The sequence below is a fragment of the Lissotriton vulgaris genome, chromosome 1_1 (assembly GCF_964263255.1).
Source record: "Lissotriton vulgaris chromosome 1_1, aLisVul1.2, whole genome shotgun sequence".
Classification (NCBI taxonomy): domain Eukaryota; kingdom Metazoa; phylum Chordata; class Amphibia; order Caudata; family Salamandridae; genus Lissotriton; species Lissotriton vulgaris.
Window position 1 is genome coordinate 1,294,514,870 of NC_141685.1, and position 19,549 is coordinate 1,294,534,418.

Consider the following 19,549-nt stretch of genomic DNA (forward strand, 5'->3'; position numbering starts at 1 on the left):
TTTATTTCTCTACTGACTGCTACCGAGCATTGACTTCAGCGAACATAAAATGCTCTCATCTCAACATATCCCCTGCTCGATGTACCGGAAGTGATTGTGCCACAGTCCCTTAAGCAAACCTGTCAAAAAGCTATGAACAATCTGGTTGATCGTATAAGCAAGTGCTTTAAAATAAGAGTCTGAAATCAAAACAGAACTACATTTTATACATCCCATTACATTTCCCATGAATGGGCAAGGAAATGCTGATTCCCAAATACAAAATTAATTCTCTGCATTATGAAGGTAGATGTCTGAGGAGGGTATGGCACCAAATGGGAATAAAAATAAATAAAAGTCCATGATCCTCAACTTACTTTGCCTGATCAGTCCGAGAATCCACCGACTGCTTATGTAGATAGATGGAAATATAGAAGCACATAAGGAAGAAAATAAAAACAAAACTACCTTTTAAGTCTTACTATGGACTAGGGGGAAGCTTGTAGGAACTTTTCTTTTAATAATGGATAAAAAAATAAGTAATTTAAATACTTTTTACGTTAACCTCTCATGCTCTTTTAAGTTACCCATACATTTTGAATTTTAATCAGATGTGTGCATGCCACAACACAGCGTAACCGCTCATGCTTGGGTACAATAATTGACCTGGCTGAAACAAATTAGTCTCCAAAGTATAAACAACAAACCGATGGAGGGACCAATTGGTACAAAGTCTCTCTGCTTTGGCCGAAGAAGACAGGGGATCTGGAAGGTTTAGGCTCAATATAGTTAGTAACACAAAGATCGTGATTGGTCAGCTGACAATTTACAATTTACTTGTATCAATGAGCAAGACCAGTGTGATACACCCTTTTCGTGCAGGCCTGTGACTTTGAAGAACTAGTTCAACATCTTCGATGGTGGAGGGGGGGGGGTTGGGTGCAATACAGGAAGTAGTACAGAGGTTTCTTTCCTACTCAATGCAATTTTGTTTCCTAAAACTTTAAAAACTTTTAAAATGACAAACCACCTTCCATTTTAATCCTTAATTTTTGGTACAAAAGTTATAGCGGCAGTCACAGAAATTCACACAGTTTACTGTTTTTGGGTAGAAAAGGTACAAAATATACATATATAAATATATGTGTTAGCATACATACTCTGTACATATAAAACTGACAAATCACGATGTGATTTTCGATGTTGTATACAAGATTTAAACACACTAACCTGATAAATCTGAGTGCAAAAAAATAAGCCAACCTGCCTGCCATCATCCCAGATAGAAATTCTTACACATTGTGCTTGTGTTGAGTTTGACTCACTTGTAACGGCCATACTCAAGCACAAAAGGTTGTTTAGGGTGCTGAACAAGCTGTGACATACCAAACAAACATTTTGCTTTCAATGTACACAATAGACAATGTCCGAGATGCACTGTCCATCGCAAACATACAACGCCATCAATGTGTGCTGCAGCCGCTATACCACAGGTCGCTTCAAATGGATGGCTTCAATGATTTAACATTTAAAAAGAAAAAAGAAAATATATTTCAATTGTGGCCGGATGGCCCAAAATAAAAATACCTTGCAGCCTGTCATGCAATAACTTTCAAGTGTTAGAATAACAGACATGTTCAACAAATATGGTGCCTTTCAATACTATATAAAAATCATTCCCCCAAGATTAAAGTCTTTAACAAATGGATATTTTGAAACCTGAACTTCCTACACATACAACTATGTGTGGGTGCCTCAGATTAATCTGAGCATCCGTCTGCCACAACGTCCTCATAAAATAAACAGTCCCAAAATAAGATACAAAATAGTAAAACAGTGTGGACATATCAGTGGAATTAGTCCGAAGCCGCCAAATGCTGGAGGGATTCCATACATAATTACGATCTGGTGAAAAGAACGAAACCATAGGATCAAACAAATAAATGTAACCTGCAACGTCAAAAAAAGCACCATCAGTTAAAGACTGATTACCTCCTAGACACTTTGAAAGAAAAGCTGCATTTTCCAGTGGCTTCTCCAACAACTCCGCTCTCATACGTGATTTCCTCACCACAGTTCTAGCAATTTGACTGTATAGACATAACCACATCAGAACCCTTTACTCACGGCTTGTAAAGCTTCAACTGAAAGTACACATTTTTGGTTCAACGAGGCAATCAATGCTCATCCACTTAGTTTTTACAGCGGCCATTAAACAAAGTTGCAATTTCAGAGTAGGTCTAAACTGACAGTCCACGGAAAAGCGATGCTAGTTACCTGAGCACAAGAAGTGTGCACTAGAAAAAGCAACTGCTTCTTCATCCTATAAAAAAATAATCAAAATCTGCTTACGGGGGCTCTATGTAAGGTGTTGTATAGGTGGGCAGGCTGCCAGGGAAAAAACTCTGGAAACTGAATACAAATATAACAAGGTAATTTTTGCCACTCACGACCCCTCATCCCCTGTTTGGAACTGAATGCAGCATAGGTTCGGATGCAAAATAGGCAAAATAGGGGAGAACAATAATGTCTATAACAAATATTCCTCATGTATACATTTTCATAAAAATGCTATGAATATAAAAAAAAGAATTATTTCAATAAAAAAAATGTGCAAGGCAGTTAATCAGATAACATAATCCCATCTAGCAGAGCCCTGGAGCACAAACTCATTCTTACTGAACACACCACCTCAGCATCTTTGTTTATTTTTCAGTCTTTTTGTTTTTCAGTTATTTCACTAACTGAATGTTCAGGGTCCTCTAGTAAGAAAAGTGGGGTAGAATCTATATGAAATCGGGACCGATTCTATACCCTACACTTTGACAGCAGAATGTATGTATATATTTTTTTCTGGCTAATCGATTGATGTGTTTGGCTGGCAAGATACTACCAATAACGTAGCAAGCCTTAGGACAAATGGTATAAATAAACTGCAAAATGGATTCAAAGCACTAAAACGAACAAAACATAATACAGTTGGCAAATTTGATATCTGCGGTGATTTCATGAGTTAATGTAACCAACCAGGACTGGTCATGCAGAAAGTTACCAATTGTAAACCAAGATTCAAAATTATTCCTATCAAATTATTAATTAAAAACAATTAATTAGAGCTACACGTGGCAGTTTGAGGAAAGAATTGTAGTGATTTAGAACACACGAGGCACTTTGAATTTCAGAGGATCAGGCAAAAGGAGATTTTTCTGATGTACTCAAAAATGCTGTGAAGAAGCAGAGAGCTCGGCAAGAAAGTGCTGCATGTCGCAAGATTTGTAACTTCTCAGCTGGTGGCTACACCCATTTTAAAAGACTCGAGAAAGATCCTCCCCTAACCTTAGATGTGAAGATTAGCTAGCAACCAGTGTCATCAAACAAATTAAATTACCCCGATTGGGACTCATCCCGATTGGGACTCACCTTTTCCACAAGAGAGACATAATTCTTTAAACTAAGAAAGTCAAAGTTGTACTCCTGGCATGTGCACTGCTCAAAACGACAAGCACATAAGCTGAAGGCAACTATTCCAATCAAAAAAGAAAGACAGACAAAAATTATGTGAAATGGTTGCTCGCTCAAGTTACGTTATGCCAGCGTTAAACCTACAGGGCAAATTCTGTTATGATAAAAAGTACCTTCTAAGCAAAGCGGGGCAAAAAAAGGGTGGAAAGAGTTTGCAGTGAAATCTTAAGCGCACCAACAACCGCAGGTTTACAAACAAAATGTATTTTGTTTGCTAGAAGTCCCAGCAAAAAAGTGAGAAACCTAAAACAAAATTAAAAGCAGGAACAATAATATGAATGTGTGTAAGTTAACATACAAAAAAAATATAGCATTCTCATGAAACCTTGGTCAGTCAGAGACCGCCCACGCGCCATATAGTCAAAGATAAGGCTCTCTAAGGCGACCAAAACACTTTGGTCTTAGCACTGGTTCCTTTTTCTTTTTTTCCAATGAATTCAATTTATAATTTTATATTTTTTATATATAGATATATATATATATAGAATCTGTTTTTAGTTAAAAAGTATTGCATTGATAATATACATTTATCAAGGCATGATGGCTTCAGGTATACCTTAAAATGGGCGTGGGGACAGAATAAGGAGGTCAACAACAAACATCAGCTCTTGCTTGCAGGCACTGTACCCACCACAAAGGTTTGTCATAATGTTCAAACCAGAAGGGCAAGGTCAGAACGTCTGGCAAATGGGCATCCTGACCTGTACCCGGTGCTGTCATTTGGACCGCACTACCCCATTTCCACCACCACTTTTGAATATAGTTCCACAAGTCATGCTAGCCCTCAAAATCCGTTGCCACTTATGTTGATGGAGAGGTCTGCCACCTGCATGACGTTGATACCGCTATTAGCCAGCCGAGCAATGCCCTCGGGTGATATAGCCTCCATGGCCACCATGCCTGAAGTGATGAGAGTCTGAGGAGTGGGCGTAGATGGTGTGCTGCAGTCGGAACCGGTATCCATAGGGACATTGGTCATAGTCACGGTGCTATTGGGTGAAACCTTCTTGTTTTGGTGCGTTTTGATGTGTTTGGATAGGTGATCGCTCCTCATAAAGCGCTTTGGGCATTCTGGACATGCAAATTTCTTCTCCCCTAGATGAAAAAGCAAGTGTTAACAAGACTGATACAAGATTGCATAATGAAGAAACTGACAAGAGACCTACACTGTTGGCCACTTTATTAATGATGTATCACAAGTTCCGATCCGGTTTTTAACCATTGGAGTCATGCCCTTGTAGCACCGCAAATTACTGCATAGATTAAAACAGATGGGGGACCATGCATGTATAATTGTTTTATATTTTGTCACTAATTTCTAACAATGCATCATACCATTATACGAAAGAGAGATAGCATAGCTAATGGGTCCAAACCAGTAGTAACGAGTGATCTGCTTGTGTGGCCGCAACTCAGAATAAATTATAGGACTATCCCTGTGGCCTGAAAATATTTAAAAAATATGGTATGCACCCCCTTACCCCTGCTGTGCACAGCCAAATAGTATGTGTAGTAGGGACACTTAGCGGAATATACTTTTTTTTTTTTAATTGAAAAATTCACAAACATTTTTTTTTAGTTACCTGGTTGGGTATAGCAGTAAGACCTTACCTTATGTTTAAATTTTTAAAAAACTCACAGAAAAAAACATACAAAAAGGTTAAAGTGTTGATATTATAATCGGGTGTTGAAATAAAATAAAAGCTAATGTTTATAATAATTAAAGAACGTACACTAATCTAAATTGTCCTATTTTTACTTTACTGAGCTAAATTTAACTCTGAACCCACGCCATGCACTGCATAAAACCGTACATATATCTTTCATAACCCATTAAATTACATCATTGATGACATCTCAAATAACATCCTGCAATTATTGCTACACAGTCCTACAAGATTTACGGACTTAAAGCAATTGAGCAAGGTACACAGATGGCCATTTTTATGTTCATTCTAAAAGTGATTACCATTTTAAAGACTTCACACTAGCCACAAATGTAAGTTAAGAGGATTAAAGGTACACATTTGCCACTGAAGAACAAGTTACTTACCTTCGGTAATGATATATGTTAGAGGGAATATGCTACTTACCAGTATGCATCTGTACTTGGCATGTAGGGCTGCTGACATTCATATCTGTGCATAGATCGCCGCCTAGTGTTGGGTCCGGATGATTGCACTTTGTTGTCCTGGAAGAGTCTTCGAAGTATCACGAGATAGGTGACTCCTCCCCTGGACTACAGTGCGATTGGGCATCTTCTCCATCCTCAGATTGTTTTTCGCCATTGTGGCAGAGATGGAGATAGTAAAGTAAGAGATGGCCATGTAAAAGATAATGCTGCAGCTGCGACAGGCACCGGGGAGGAGGGCGGGCGATATGAATGTCAGCAGCCCTACATGCCAAGAACAGATGCATACTGGGAAGTAGCATATTCCGTTCGAGGGCTGCTGAATTCATATCTGTGCATAGACTGTATAGCAGTATCTCCTCTAGCGGTAGTTACCTGTGCCAGCTGCAGCAGTTTGAAAAAGAGTTTTTAGGACAGCTTGGCCTACAGCAGTTTGCTGCTTTGCTTGCACATCTACACAGTAGTGTTTTGTGAAAGTGTGTATGGTAATCCATGTGGCTACCCTACATCGGTCTTCAAGAGGAATATTCCCTAGGAAAGCCATGGATGCCCCCATTTTTCTTGTAGAGTATGCTCTTGGGGGGACGGTTAACCCCTTAGACGCTCATGACGAGCTCAGCTCATCATGAGTTACGCCTGTCGTACGCTCATGACGAGCTGAGCTCGTCATGTAATGCTGTTTTTTTTCAAACTCAGCGCACAGCGGGAAAACGGCCCGCGCGCATGAGGTTAAAGTGCGTTTGGCTTTTTGATAGCATATTTAAATGCATTTAACTATCCATCTGGCTATTCCTGACTTTGATATTGGATTCCCTTTATGTTGTGGTGAAAAAGCAACAAATAATTGCTTTGTCTTTCTAAATGATTTCGGTCTGTCCACATAGTAAAGCAGAGCTCTCTTTAAATCTAGTGTGTGTAGGGCTCTTCCGGCTACTGACTGTGGATTTTGAAAGAACACTGGCAGTTCTATCGATTGATTAATATGGAAATTTGATACGACTTTTGGCATAAACTTAGGGTTTGTTCTAAGAACTACCCTGTTAGCATGTATTTGCATGAAAGGTTCTGGAATTGTTGGCTCAGACCAGGAGGAGCTTGAGCACATCATTGAGCAGTCGCAGGGGAGTAAGGGAGAAGCCTGCATCTTTTTTGGTGTTTTACGAGCTTCCTTCATCTCTCCCGTCTCTTCTAAGGCCTTCCCGGAGCAGGGGACCGAAGTTCATTAAGAAGCAAGCGAGAAAGGAGCGGTCTGGGGGAGCTCTCCGGCTCGTGCATTTTGTTGAGAGGGGCTGCACAGCGCTACACTACACAGGAGGCAAGTGGTGGAGGCGAGCGCGGCCGCCGATAGAGGCGGCTGCGAAGTAAGAGCCGGGGGGGGGGAGCCTGACTAGGTCTCTCAGCCCGCGGTTTCCCCCGAGTGCTCCGCTTGCCCGCCTCTAGTTTCGGGTAACTACGTGCTGACACAAAGGATTCTGGGTGCTGTAGTCTTCCTTAGTGTCCGTGTGTTTGCAGAGTCAGGCACATAAATAAAACAAAGGGGACACTTTCCAACAAAGAGGCTCATAAGCATTGAGTTACATCGCATTGAGCCCCAGCTATCAGTGCCTTAGGATGTGGCTCAAAAATACCCAGTCAACCACGGAGGCGGAGGTGGACTCCCAAAGCACAGCACAAAGAAGGATAACAAGGAGCATCAGCTCTCAAACACCCCAGGAATCAGTTAACCGCATCCGTGCGGCGCGAATTCCCCGCCCATGCTGACTCCGCCTTGCGCGGGCGGAGTCATGACGGAACCGTTCCGTCATCATCCTCGAAGGGGTTAATGGCAACACCCTCCCTGAAGGACTCTCATTTTTTCCAGGCTTCCAGTGGCCCTACAGTCTTGGATGAGGGTCAAGCAGAGTCAGTGTCAGAGATCATCCTCAAACTGGGACCTCCAAAGACCATAAAGGATCAGAGGTGTCCTCATCCCTGTGAGTTTGCCACCACTCAGAAAACTGGGAGTCCCGAGGCATGTCTTCAGCCTGCCGCCAGGGCAAAGAGTCCGATAAGGACTACAGCCGACATTCATGTGAGACCTATAGCGGAGGAGAAAGAGCATAAGGAAGCAGTTGCAGCTATTTCTCTAAAGAGAATACGCAAACGATCCATCTCAATGGAGACACCCCGGGAAAAACAGAAGATAACCCCCTCAGGAACGGACGCACTAACAACATCATTCCTGCAAAAACAAGAACAGTCTATCTAACGAACACTGGAAGCAACACCAATAAACCCAGGCAGAACTGCCGCTCCGAGAACGTCACAAACAGAGGGATGGAGCCTGCTGGGCCTAGCACACCAGCAAGACGCAACGGAAGAAGTTATTTTCAAAGAGTTAAACCTGTCAGCAATAAGAGAATTACAGGACACAATGGCTAGGGGCGCTGCTATGGCAGTCCACAAAGATGGAAGTACAAATCGATAAGCTGTACTCAATTGCTCAGCACCTGGCGTGACAAGACGACAAGTTGGCTAAACTAGAGGTCCTACTTGAAGCACAACACGCCAACGAGGCCAACACCGACGCTAACGCTGCCATTATAGAAAAATGGGAAAATTTACCAGAAGTTCTAAAGGACATGTTGGCACTAGCCAAAAGACAAAGTGAGACATCCCCCCTAGAACAAGCCACTCAAAAGTCATCAACCTTGAAGACGGTGCATTCCGAAATGTCTAACCATTGCACTGCGGTTAGCAGCCCATCAAAGGAGTCACGGGCTGGGCCAAATAACATTTCTTCGGTAGCACAAGGGAATGGGGACCTTGAGGTCTTGGCACTCGACACCACAAGTGACAATTCATTTGACGCTGCTCCTCCTGCGGCGAAGGCCGAAGGTGCACCGGCAGGAATGCAAGCTCCGCTGTCAAGGAGGGCTAAAAAAAGATTAAAGAAACAAATGAAGAAATCCAAAGCTAAAAGCAGACAAATATTACCGGTAACACAAACTTTCGGTGACACGGAAAACAAAAGCAGTCCAAAACCACTTTTTCCCATCTTTAACTTCAAACAGGAAACTAAGGCCACGAAGCCAAGAGATGTACCTCCCGTTCTAGGTAAGGCCCAAAGGCATCAGATCACCTATCGGGAGGGTCCACACGATGAGGAGGTCCAGCCGAGGATGGCACAGGAGGAACTCTTTGCACAAGTCAGCGCCCCAAGCCCCCCTGGCTTGGTGCATCAACACAAGTCTGTAATAAACTCCAACTCAAACCAGGGTGAGCTGCAAGGAGTCCAAAGAGAGGAAGGTTTATTAAATGAGGCGCCAGGCAGACAGCAGCCAGGAGCCATCTACAAAAATCCTCTGATCACAAACTGCCAGAGGCACATTATCCTGGGAGAAGGGCAGACCATGCGCCCCCTTCAACACAAAAACCAACCTGCCATATATGAGGTGCTGCGGACTCCTAGATACACAGCCAAAGGCTCCTACGATATTCTAAACAGGTCTAATATTGTTTGCCTCTTTGGCTCCATTGCATCCTTGGTACAAATCACCTCAGACCAGATCGAATGGGTAAAGTTCAAAAGCCTGGAGACGGACACCCATGGCGACTCCACTTTAGTCGGATTTGCTCAACAGCAGGTCCAACATGCGGTCCCTCAAGGAAGCCACACAACTCACAGAATGGGGCATTGAAGTCACTGTCCTCAGGGTGCCAAAATATCCACATGTCTTCACGTCTAATCACGGCCAGCATGAATCTACCTCAGTCCTCAAAGGAACAAAGCCCATAAGCCTAGACGGGGGGATGAAAATAGGGAGGCCAAGAACCCCGCTAAAAATTAACATCTTGCATAAAGACACGCAGCGGAGAGTGCAGCGGCTTCAGCGAGGACTGGACTATACGGAGGTCACACTGAGACAGGGTCCCTAACCAAATATACACCCATGGAAATAGTGCACACTTCTATCCACCCAGGGGTCAAGACCGTAAGCTCACTATCATTTCATGGAACATAGCAGGGCTAAGTAACATTTTCGGGGATAGAGCCTCACTTGAATACCTCGTACAGGGGGACATATTGTGCATCCAGGATTCCTGGGCGAGGTCAACCACTCCAATTGGAGGCTTGTACGAATACTTTAAATCAGCGACCAAAAGGACCATCTTTGGACGCCCGTCAGGGGGCCTTTCCATCTTTGTAAGCCATGCTTGCAAATTCAAGATCACTGAGTTAAAAGTGGTGTCACCTGACCTTCAAGCCATCACAATAGAGGGTCAAAAGTCCAACCCCCTTTTATTAATCAACTGCTACATCAATCCAATCAAATATCAAACGCATCAGGCCATGGAATCACTCATTACCACGTTGGAAGATCTACTCATAAGCTTAGAGCACCATGACTTGATAATTGTGGGGGATTTCAACATAAGAGGCCTGGGTCTGATCCCTGTTGCACCCCCAAGCAAGAAGTCGGCCCCACTGATTGAATTTCTCACAAATTTTAACCTGCAATCCACTCATGGGACACAAAAAACGAGCCATCCCTCCTGGACTGCTAAACCGACCTTCAGGAATGTCTCCACCATAGACTATATTTTTACTAACGAAGGGCTGGCCCATAAACTTTGCAACTTTACTGTGGACGATAGAGAGGAAAGCGACCACAGGCCCCTCCGCGCCACATTCAACCTGGTGCGAGAACAGGTGAAAGCTCAGGAAATATTCGGAGCAACCTCAGGCGAAGAACACCATTGAGTCCTCAAAAAAATAAAATGGTCGACCAACCTCAACCACAGCGTGTCCCAGTATGTAGCCAGTAGGGAGGCAGAACTAAAGTCACAAGACATGAAGAACATCATATATTTCTGGGAAATACTGAGAAGCTCTCAAAACAACACCAGGCCAAGACGCAATAAACCACAGAGTTTGACACAAAGCAAGAAAGCGCTTAACAAGGCAATTAAAGAAAAAAAGAAAGGCATTCATCTGCCAGTGAAGACCTCTATCTCTGCCCTGCGAGCCAATTACAAAAAGAAAGTCTGGGAGCTGAAAAAGCAGTGGTCAGAAAAGAACTGGCTCAAAGTGTTTTCCCTTATTAAAGAAAAAGACAACAGCAAGCTATGGCGTTACATTAATAGCCTGACCTCCAGAGGAGAGCACAAGGAAAACAGTGTTGCAGGGGTTGTGTGGGAAGAATACGCAAAGGGGCTGTACACCAGTGGGGCAAACCAGACTAACCCAGGCAGTTTAGATTGGTCCAAGGCGGCTGCTGTAACTATAAAAACAAAGCACGCCGAAAGACTTTTCAGGGCCCAGCCAATCCATAAAATACACAGAGGAGGAGATTTTAAAGTACATTAGGGCTATAAGATCAGATGGGGCTCCCGGCCCAAACGGTATTACTGCCCAGGTCTTTCAAACTGCCCCTGCCTTTTTTGCGACCATACTCACCCGGCTATTCAATCAATCACTCATTCGCCACTGCAGTCCTGCCAACATCTTGGAAAGGCTCGGTCCTATTTCCTATACATAAGAAGGGTGACACCTCGAACCCGGCTAACTACAGGCTCATAGCGCTTCTTTATATAGAAGCAAAGGTATACGCCCGCCTACTACTAAGGGATTTGGAGGCCTGGGTGGGTATTCTCCCGCCCTCACAGACTGGCTATAGGGCCAATAGTTCCACCTTGGACAATATCATAGCGCTCTCTTACCTTGCGAAGCAAGCCAACATTAGTAATAAGTTGCCCCTGTTTTGTTGTTTTATAGACTATTCTACTGCCTTCGATCGAGTGAATAGAAGTCGGTTATGGGCAAAGCTTGAGACCTAGGGGCTCCCTCAAGTTCTGCTTAAAGCCATGAAAGCTCTTTATGAGGGGACATGGGTCCAGGTGAAATTAAGTCGAACAATCACAACAGCAAGAATCGACACCAACTCTGGACTAAAGCAGGGGTACGTTCTGGCCCCCCTACTTTTCAACTTGTATACAGCAGACATGGGGCAAGCCTTGAAAGAAGCAAACTTAGTAACTCCAAGACTGGGGAAGCTGGTCCTGGGCACCTTCCAGTATGCAGAAACGGTGGTCATGGACCACACCAGGGTGAGGCTTCAAAGAGCTTTAAACAGTCTGGCAACATACAATAAGGAAAATAGCCTTCGGATCAACGAGAGCAAGACAAAGATAATAATCTTCGGTAAATACCACCATAAAAAACAAGCAACATGGTCCTTGGGGGAGTACCGAATCAGTACAGACCCATCCTACAATTATCTGGGTGTCTGAGAAGGCCACCGCAGTCAAACATCTAAAGGAGCTAAAACCAAGAATCGACAAAATAATTCTGTCCTTGAAACGTTTAAGCCATCGCCTAGCCAGCCCCTCAGTAGAACCTATGTTGACTGTACTAAGGGCAAAACTGATTCCCTCTATTACGTACGGCCACATAGCCTATCCAGGAGCATTTGAGAAGGTGATCAAAGCGGCCCAGGTGAAAGCGTATAAACTTGTGCTACAAGCCCCAAAACAGGCAAGGAATAACAGGCGAAGGCTAGAAATAGGCTTGAAACGCCCAGAGCTGCTACTGCAGGGGGACCTGTTAAAATATTACATCAGAGTGCTGAAAGCGCCCGAAAATAACCTTAAACATTTAAAAAATATATATTTGGACAAGCGGGCACCCCATGGCACGCTAAGGTGGAAAAAGGTATTGCCTCACTGAAAATCGAGGGCAAGAGCTTACCCCTTCATGAAATTCCCTATTCAGCCTGGGCCCAAGCCGTAAAGCGCCAAGTCCAGACCATCTAGTTCGAGCTTGACTGCTCATCACTTAGGCACAATTCACTAACTCTGGCCCTAGACAAGTCTTATATTCCTGGCTAACCTCAACCATACTAGCAAGACTCGCTATCAATTCAAACGAGGAAGAAAATTCTGTATCTGCGCCTCTTGACCCTCAGGATTGTGGACTTTAACCCAAAATGGGCGCGTACGGATTGTGCCATCGCCTGCCGGCTATGCAACTACCACAGAGAATCCTGGTTGCATCTTCTGTGCTGCTGCACTAAGATGGACAGCGATCGACATAGTCTGCTGCGCCCGGCGCTACGGAACCTAGGCTACAAAACCTGTAGAGAGGCCTCGGACTGGTGCTTTTCGAAAACTACGACCTGCCTACTAGCTAGGGTCGGTAAGTTCATCCACCAAGTCAGAATGGCACTTGAGCTCCACCAAAAGGCCACAGATCCCAAGGGTCCTGACATTGTGCAAGGAGTACCATCTGGTACCCCAACCATGCTAGCTGATAGTTAATTTAGCGTGTAAAGTAAGTGGAATTACCGGACCCAGAAATCAATGCAGGGTTGGTAAAAGGACTTATGAAGAACTTTCCTACTGACAATTGACATTGTGATGAGAACATCTATGCTGAACTCCCACACAACCTCTAAATTCTCGAAGGAGGGAAGATAAGGAACAATTTTTTTTTTAACGGAAGTTTTAAAGGACATCAAGTAATGAATACATTCGTCATGTTATCTTAAAGTCTTACATAGGGTTTTGTTGGGTGAAGGGCATTCCGGAGGGGGGGGGGGGGGGGGGGGGGGGGGGGGGGGGGGGGGCTGTTCATGTGTTTTATACTGTAAAGATTTTAAGTAATCGCACAGTCAATAAAGAGACCTGAATTGTTAGTGCTTGTAATTCGCTAACTCGCCTGAGTGAGGTAATGGCAATCAAGAAAGCCACCTTCCACGTTAAGAATTGCAGTACGCATGAGTGTAGAGGTTTGAAAGGAGGCCCCATAAGTCTGGTAAGTACTATATTTAGATTCCAGACTGGGGAAGGAGGGTGTCTTGGAGGGATCACCCTTTTAAGACCCTCCAAAAAAGCCTTGATTGCTGGTACTCTAAACAGTGAAAGGTGTTGCCTGTTTTGAAGGTATGCTGCTATAGCAGCTAGGTGTAGTCTTATTGAAGAGTATGCTAGGTTGCATCTTTGAAGATGCAGCAGGTAACATATAATGTTTTGTATGGAAGCATTTAATGGGTTGATTTGGTTATTGTTGCAGTAAATAACAAATCTTTTCTATTTAGCTGGATAGCATGCTCTAGTAGTTGGCTGTCTTGCCTCCTTGATAATGTTCATGCAATCAGGAGGCAAGTTAAGGTATCCGAACTCTAAGACTTCAGGAGCTAGATCGCTAGGTTAATCTGATTGGGATCTGGGTGCCTGATTTCTCCATGGTTCTGAGTTAGAAGATGGGGTGCGAGGCACAGCCTTTGATGAGGAACTACTGAAAGCTCCAGGAACGTTGTGTACCATGGTTGTCTCGCCCATGTGGGAGCAACTAGGATTAGCGTGAGTGACTGTTGCCGCAGTTTGCGTGCCACCAGGGGAATCAGCAGTGCTGGAGGAAAAGCGCACGCAAATCTGCCTGACCAGTTCATCCATATCGATCGCATTGCCCTGTGACAATAGATGTGGGAACCTGGCGGCAAAGTACTGGCATTTCGAGTTTTCTTTGGTGTCAAACAGGTCTATTTCTGGGTGACCCCACTCTTTGAAGAATGGCTGGAGAACTTGGGGTGAATCTGCCATTCGTGTAGTTGTTGGCTGTGCCTGCTGAGCAGGTCTGCTATCTGATTGTCTTTCCCTGGAAGGTCTTCTGCTAGGAGAAATAGGTCTTTTGGAATTGCCCACTTTCATATGCTCTGTGCCAAGTGGGACAGCTGTGGAGAGTGTTCCTCCCTGTTTCTGGATATAGTACATTGCGGTCATGTTGTCCGTCCGGATCAACACAGTCTTGCTGTACAAGTATTTCTGGAATGCTTTTAGGGCTAGGAATATCGCTAGCAACTCTAGTTGGTTGATATGCAGCTTCTTTTGTTTGGTTGTCCAGAGCACTTGTACTGAGTAGTGAAGGAGGTGGGCTCCCCAGCCTGTCAGTGATGCGTCCGCTGTTAGAACTAGTTGTGGAACCGGCTCTTGGAACAGTCGCCCCTTGGAAAGGTTTTGTGAGTTCCACCACTGCAGAGAGTTGTGAGCGCGCCTACCAACACTAGGTCTTTTAGTTGTCCTTGAGCCTGGTTCCATCGCCGTGCTAGGCATTCCTGCAATGGGCGCATTTGAAGTCTGGCATGGAGGACAATGAATATGCAGGAGGCCATCATGCCTATGAGCTGCATGAAGACTCAAGCTGGCAGAGAGTGTTGTGGCAGAAATTTGCGAATGAGCATCTGCATGCTGGCTATCCTCGACGAGTTTGGGTATGCCTTTGCCACTGAGGTATCTATAGTGGCTCCCAGATATTGTTGTATGTGGGACGGTTGCAGATGCGATTTTGGGTAGTTTATCGAGAAACCTAGGCTGTGGAGCAGCTGAAGTGTTTGGGACGTGTCTTCTGCAGACTGTTGGTAAGATTTTGCTTGTATTAGCCAATCGTCCAGATACGGGAACATATGGATGTGTTGCCTCCTGAGATGTGCCGCTACTATCGCTAAGCATTTTGTAAACACTCTTGGAGCTGTGGTTACCCCATAGGGTAAGACCTTGAATTGGTAGTGTTGACCTTCTATTGTGAACCTGTGATATTTTCTGTGAGCTGGATGGATGGGTATGTGAAAATACGCGCCCTTGAGGTCCAATGTTGCTAGGAAGTCTCCTTGCTGTAGTAATGGGAGCACTTGCTGTAGTGTGATCATATGGAAGTGCTCCAACAGTATGTATTGATTTAGGGGTCTGAGGTCCAATATTGGTCTGAGGGAACCGTCCTTTTTGGGAATAAGGAAGTATAGGGAGTATACTCCTATCCCTTGATGTTGGAAAGGGACTGGCTCTATGGCTCCCTTTTCCAGCATGTATTTCACCTCTTGTTGTAGCAGGGTGATGTGTTCTTTGGACATAGGACGGTGTCTGGGTGGTATGTTTGGTGGGGTAGAAGTGAGTTCCAGGCAATAACCTTACTGGATAATTTGTCTAACCCACCTGTCTGTGGTAATTGCGTTCCAGACAGGTAGGAATTGTTGGAGTCTGCCTCCGACCGGTGTTAGGTGGTCTGGAGGTAGCGTGATGAAGTCACTGTTTTGTGGTAGTAGAGGCTCTGGTGTTATTGCCTCCACGTCCTCTTTTTGGTAAAGGAACTTTGTGTGTTGCCTTTGTATGATGATCACGTTTGGGAAGTATTGACTCCTGTAGCTGCCCTGTATGAGGAGCGTCGAAAGGAACTTCTGTGTTGCTGAAACTGCAATGCTCCCATTGACTTTGCGGGTTCTGTGTCCTTCATTTTATCTAAAATGGTGTCTACAGCAGGGCCAAAAAGGAAGTATTGATTGACTGGCTGATTAAGAATGGTGGACTCGTGTCGTAAGGAGCTAGCAGAGCTTGTGTATTGGCAATCCTCCATGAATTGGAGGCTGTGCTGCTACCCTTTTACCTGAGACTTCTAGTATCTTTGATTCCTTATCGGGGGGAGGGGCTTCCCCGTTTTCTGTGAGTTGGCCCTTTTGCGTGCATTAGCCACCACTAGTGAGTCTAATGGTAACTGCCCTCTGATGTAGGTAGGGGCTGCTCTATACTTTGTCTCAATCCCGGGATTGATTACCTGTGCCCTGGCTGTATCTTTAAATATGTCAGGTGCGTGCTTTAACACTCCCTTTCGCATAGGAAGTGTTCAGAGTAAAGTGTCTGAAGTGGGGAAGGTGTCAAATAAGAAATCTTCCTCTACAGGGTCATTGTGCATATCTACATTGCGGTACTGCGCTGCCCTGTCTATTAATTGGTTGAAGCCAATGGTGTCATCAGTAGGTGAAGGCTTAGTTGGATAAGAGGAGACATCAGGGATGGGATGGGTGTTAGAAGGGTCAGTTGACTCCTCCCATGGTTTATTTTGTGACTCAGGATCCTGTGGATAATCATAATCAAGCTGAGGATCCTCCCCTGTGTTCCCCTCATTGTCCCCATAGTGAGAAGGAGAGTAAGGAGCAAAAGGAGTAGTAGGCATAATGGGATAGAAGGGAATGAAGGGTCAAGATGGAAAAGTTCCAAAGTCCTTCTTTTTTTAGTGGAATAGGAAAATGAGGGTGTGTCCGGTGGCCTCTTCTTCCTGTGCAGGATTGTGACTTTACCAGTCTCAGGATTAATATATATTTTTGCCTGGTCGTCTGCTGGATCAGGATGGAAGAGTTCTTCCTCCACTGTTCTTGGTTGTGACTTTTTTTGGGTCGATAACACCTTCAGCTTCGATGACTTTTGGTGCCTTTGTGCTTTTCTTAGGCTCGGCGAGTGTTTTTGGGTCGACCGGGTCTTTCGGTTCGACACGTTTCTTGTGGTCGACAGGCTTTTTTGGTTGACTGTCCTTTGCCGAGTCAATGGTCTTTTTAGGATCAACTGGTGTTTTCGGAGCATTTGTCTTCGGGTCGATAGCCTTCTCCGGCCGGATTATAGGCTTCGATACGTCACCCTTTCCGTCGGCGACCTTCTTTGGTTCAGCGACTTTTGGCACAGACGGCTTTTTCGGGTCGACGCCCTTCAGCTTGGCGTCCTTTTTGGGCTCGACAGGCTTTTTTTCGGGTCCACAGTTTTCTTCGGATCGACGCCTTTAGGCTGCACAGCCTTCTTCGGGTCCACGGTTTTATTTGGGTCGACGCCTTTAGGCTGTACTTTTTTCTTCGGGTCGACAACCTTTTTAGGCTCTGGAACCTTCTTTGGGATTGCGGTACTTGGCCCTGGGGTCTCTGAAGGCTTAGGTTTCGGTGCAGAGCCAGATGGCGAGGCCGGAGAATGTTTCTTTGGATCTTGGCTAAGGCCTTTTGGCGATGCCTCTACCGGAGCCTTCGGTACGGAATATGCTACTTACCAGTATGCATCTGTTCTTGGCATGTAGGGCTGCTGACATTCATATCTTGTGCATAGATCGCAGCCTAGTGCTGGGTCCGGATGATTGCACTTGTTGTCTTGGAAGAGTCTTCGAAGTATCAAGAGATAGGTGACTCCTCCCCGGTGGGATCTAGTCATCGGAGTCAGAGTAGTCCTCGATGGTGACTATCTCTAGGTCCGAATCTGGAGCTTCTGGAAGTTCTTGGTCATCATCGAAGATGTTGTCCGGTTCCGGTGCCTGGCGCTGCATATCTTGCCTAGCGGCCCGTCGATTACGTATGGTTTTCTTCGACCGAAACTGGGCGCAGGCTGGGCAGGGTTCTTCCTTATAGTCTGGAGAAAGGCACTTGTTGCATACTAAATGCTGGTCAGTATGCGGGAACTTGGAGTGGCATTGTGGGCATCTTCTGAACGGGCTCCTTTCCATCGACAGCAGGCCCACGTGGCGCCGAAAAGGCCAATCGGCCCGAGTCAACGACCGATTCGAGATGGAAAGCTTTATCGAGTCAAGAGGTACCGAGCGAGATCAATACCGTCGAAGTCGAAGGCCTTTTGGCCTTTATAAAAGTTTTGTTTCGATTCTGAAGTTGGAGTGTAGGAATAACATCCGCACCCAATGGCGGAAAAAAACAATCTGAGGATGGAGAAGATGCCCATGCGCACTGTAGTCCAGGGTAGGAGTCGCCTATCTCGTGATACTTCGAAGACTCTTCCTGGACAACAAAGTGCAATCATCCGGACACAACACTAGGCGGCGATCTATGCACAGATACGAATTCAGCAGCCCACATGCCTCGCACACAGTTATAAATTCCATACCTTAGAATTACCACCAGGCGTCAGACTGTATCCAGAGAATTTTTCTTCAGCAATACCCCTGCGCGTCGGGTCGACTCCGCGTTGGTCGTTGGCGCCGTGATTGACGGAATGATGTTGCTGTATCTACTTAGATGCCACCCCTGATGACGTCAGTTCTTTACACAACATTCCACGCCAGAAGCTCAGAGACATGCAAGACACTGAGCACTGGTGCACTAAACTAGGGCCCTGAAAGTGAGTCCCTTACTCCAGAAGTCAGTTCGCAGAACGGGGAGGATGGGTGGGGCGGTAAGGAATCTATAACTAATATAGGTCTTACAGATATATAGTTACCGAAGGTAAGTAACTTGTTCATCTGAAAGACTATTAGTTATAGATTCCTGTCCTTAGAATAGATACCCCCGCAATACCAACCCCGGAAGTGGTTCTGAGAACCAAGTTCCCACCAGAAAGTACTGGAGATCTGAACAGATAAAGAAGCTGTCTTTCCGAACGTGACTATCCAAGCAGTAAAGCTTAGTCACCGTGTGCAGGGATGCCCACCTGGCTGCCTGGCAGAAGTCACCGAGGGGACTCCACGTCCCAAAGCAGTGGTGGCTGCCGCCACCCTGGTGCAATGGGCACGCAGTCCTACTGGAGGCACCTTTTTCACTAAGTAGTAACATATCTTAATGTAAAGGACAACCCATCGAGAGATGGTCTGTTTTTGCACTGCCCGAACTTTCTGGGAACCCACATAGCCAACAAAGATTTGATCCTCCACCCGGAATGGTTTTGTGCGATCCAAATAAAATGAAATTGCAGGTTTTAGATCCAGAAGGTGGAGTCTCTCCTCCTCCTTAGAAGGATGAGGGGGCAGGAAGAAGGTGGGCAAAGTGATGGTCTGTCCTATGTGGAAAGAGGTAACCACTTCGGGAAGAAAAGATGGTCTAGTTCGAAGGACAACCTTGTCCGGATGAACAGCAAGGAAAGGAGGTTTCGATGAAAGTCTGAAGCTCACTCATCCTGCAAGCAGAGGTGATGGTCACCTGAAATGCAGTCTTTAAGGACAAGAGTCTGAGAGACCAATAGTGTAGTGGCTCGAAATGAGCACACAAGGTAAGTTAAGACCAGATTCAAGTCCCACTGAACGGAATAGGAGGAAAGAGGTGAGGAATGCCTTCAAGAAATCCATTTACAATTGGGGACTTGGAAAAGAGAAGGCTGATCAGGAAGGCATAGAAAGGCTGAAATGGCCGA

At 45.1% G+C, this 19,549-nt stretch overlaps 1 protein-coding gene across 2 annotated transcripts in view; it reads right to left on the bottom strand.

The window, feature by feature from the left end:
• Window positions 1–3,992: 3,992 nt before the first annotated feature.
• Window positions 3,993–19,549, bottom strand: part of SP1 (Sp1 transcription factor) — a 176,622-nt gene continuing 161,065 nt past the window's right edge. For both annotated transcript variants that reach the window (XM_086965388.1, XM_086965395.1), the window contains exon 6: window positions 3,993–4,596. In XM_086965388.1, the coding sequence (XP_086821514.1) occupies window positions 4,286–4,596 (311 nt within the window). In that variant the 3' untranslated portion in view covers window positions 3,993–4,285. The remainder of the gene's footprint in view (window positions 4,597–19,549) is intronic.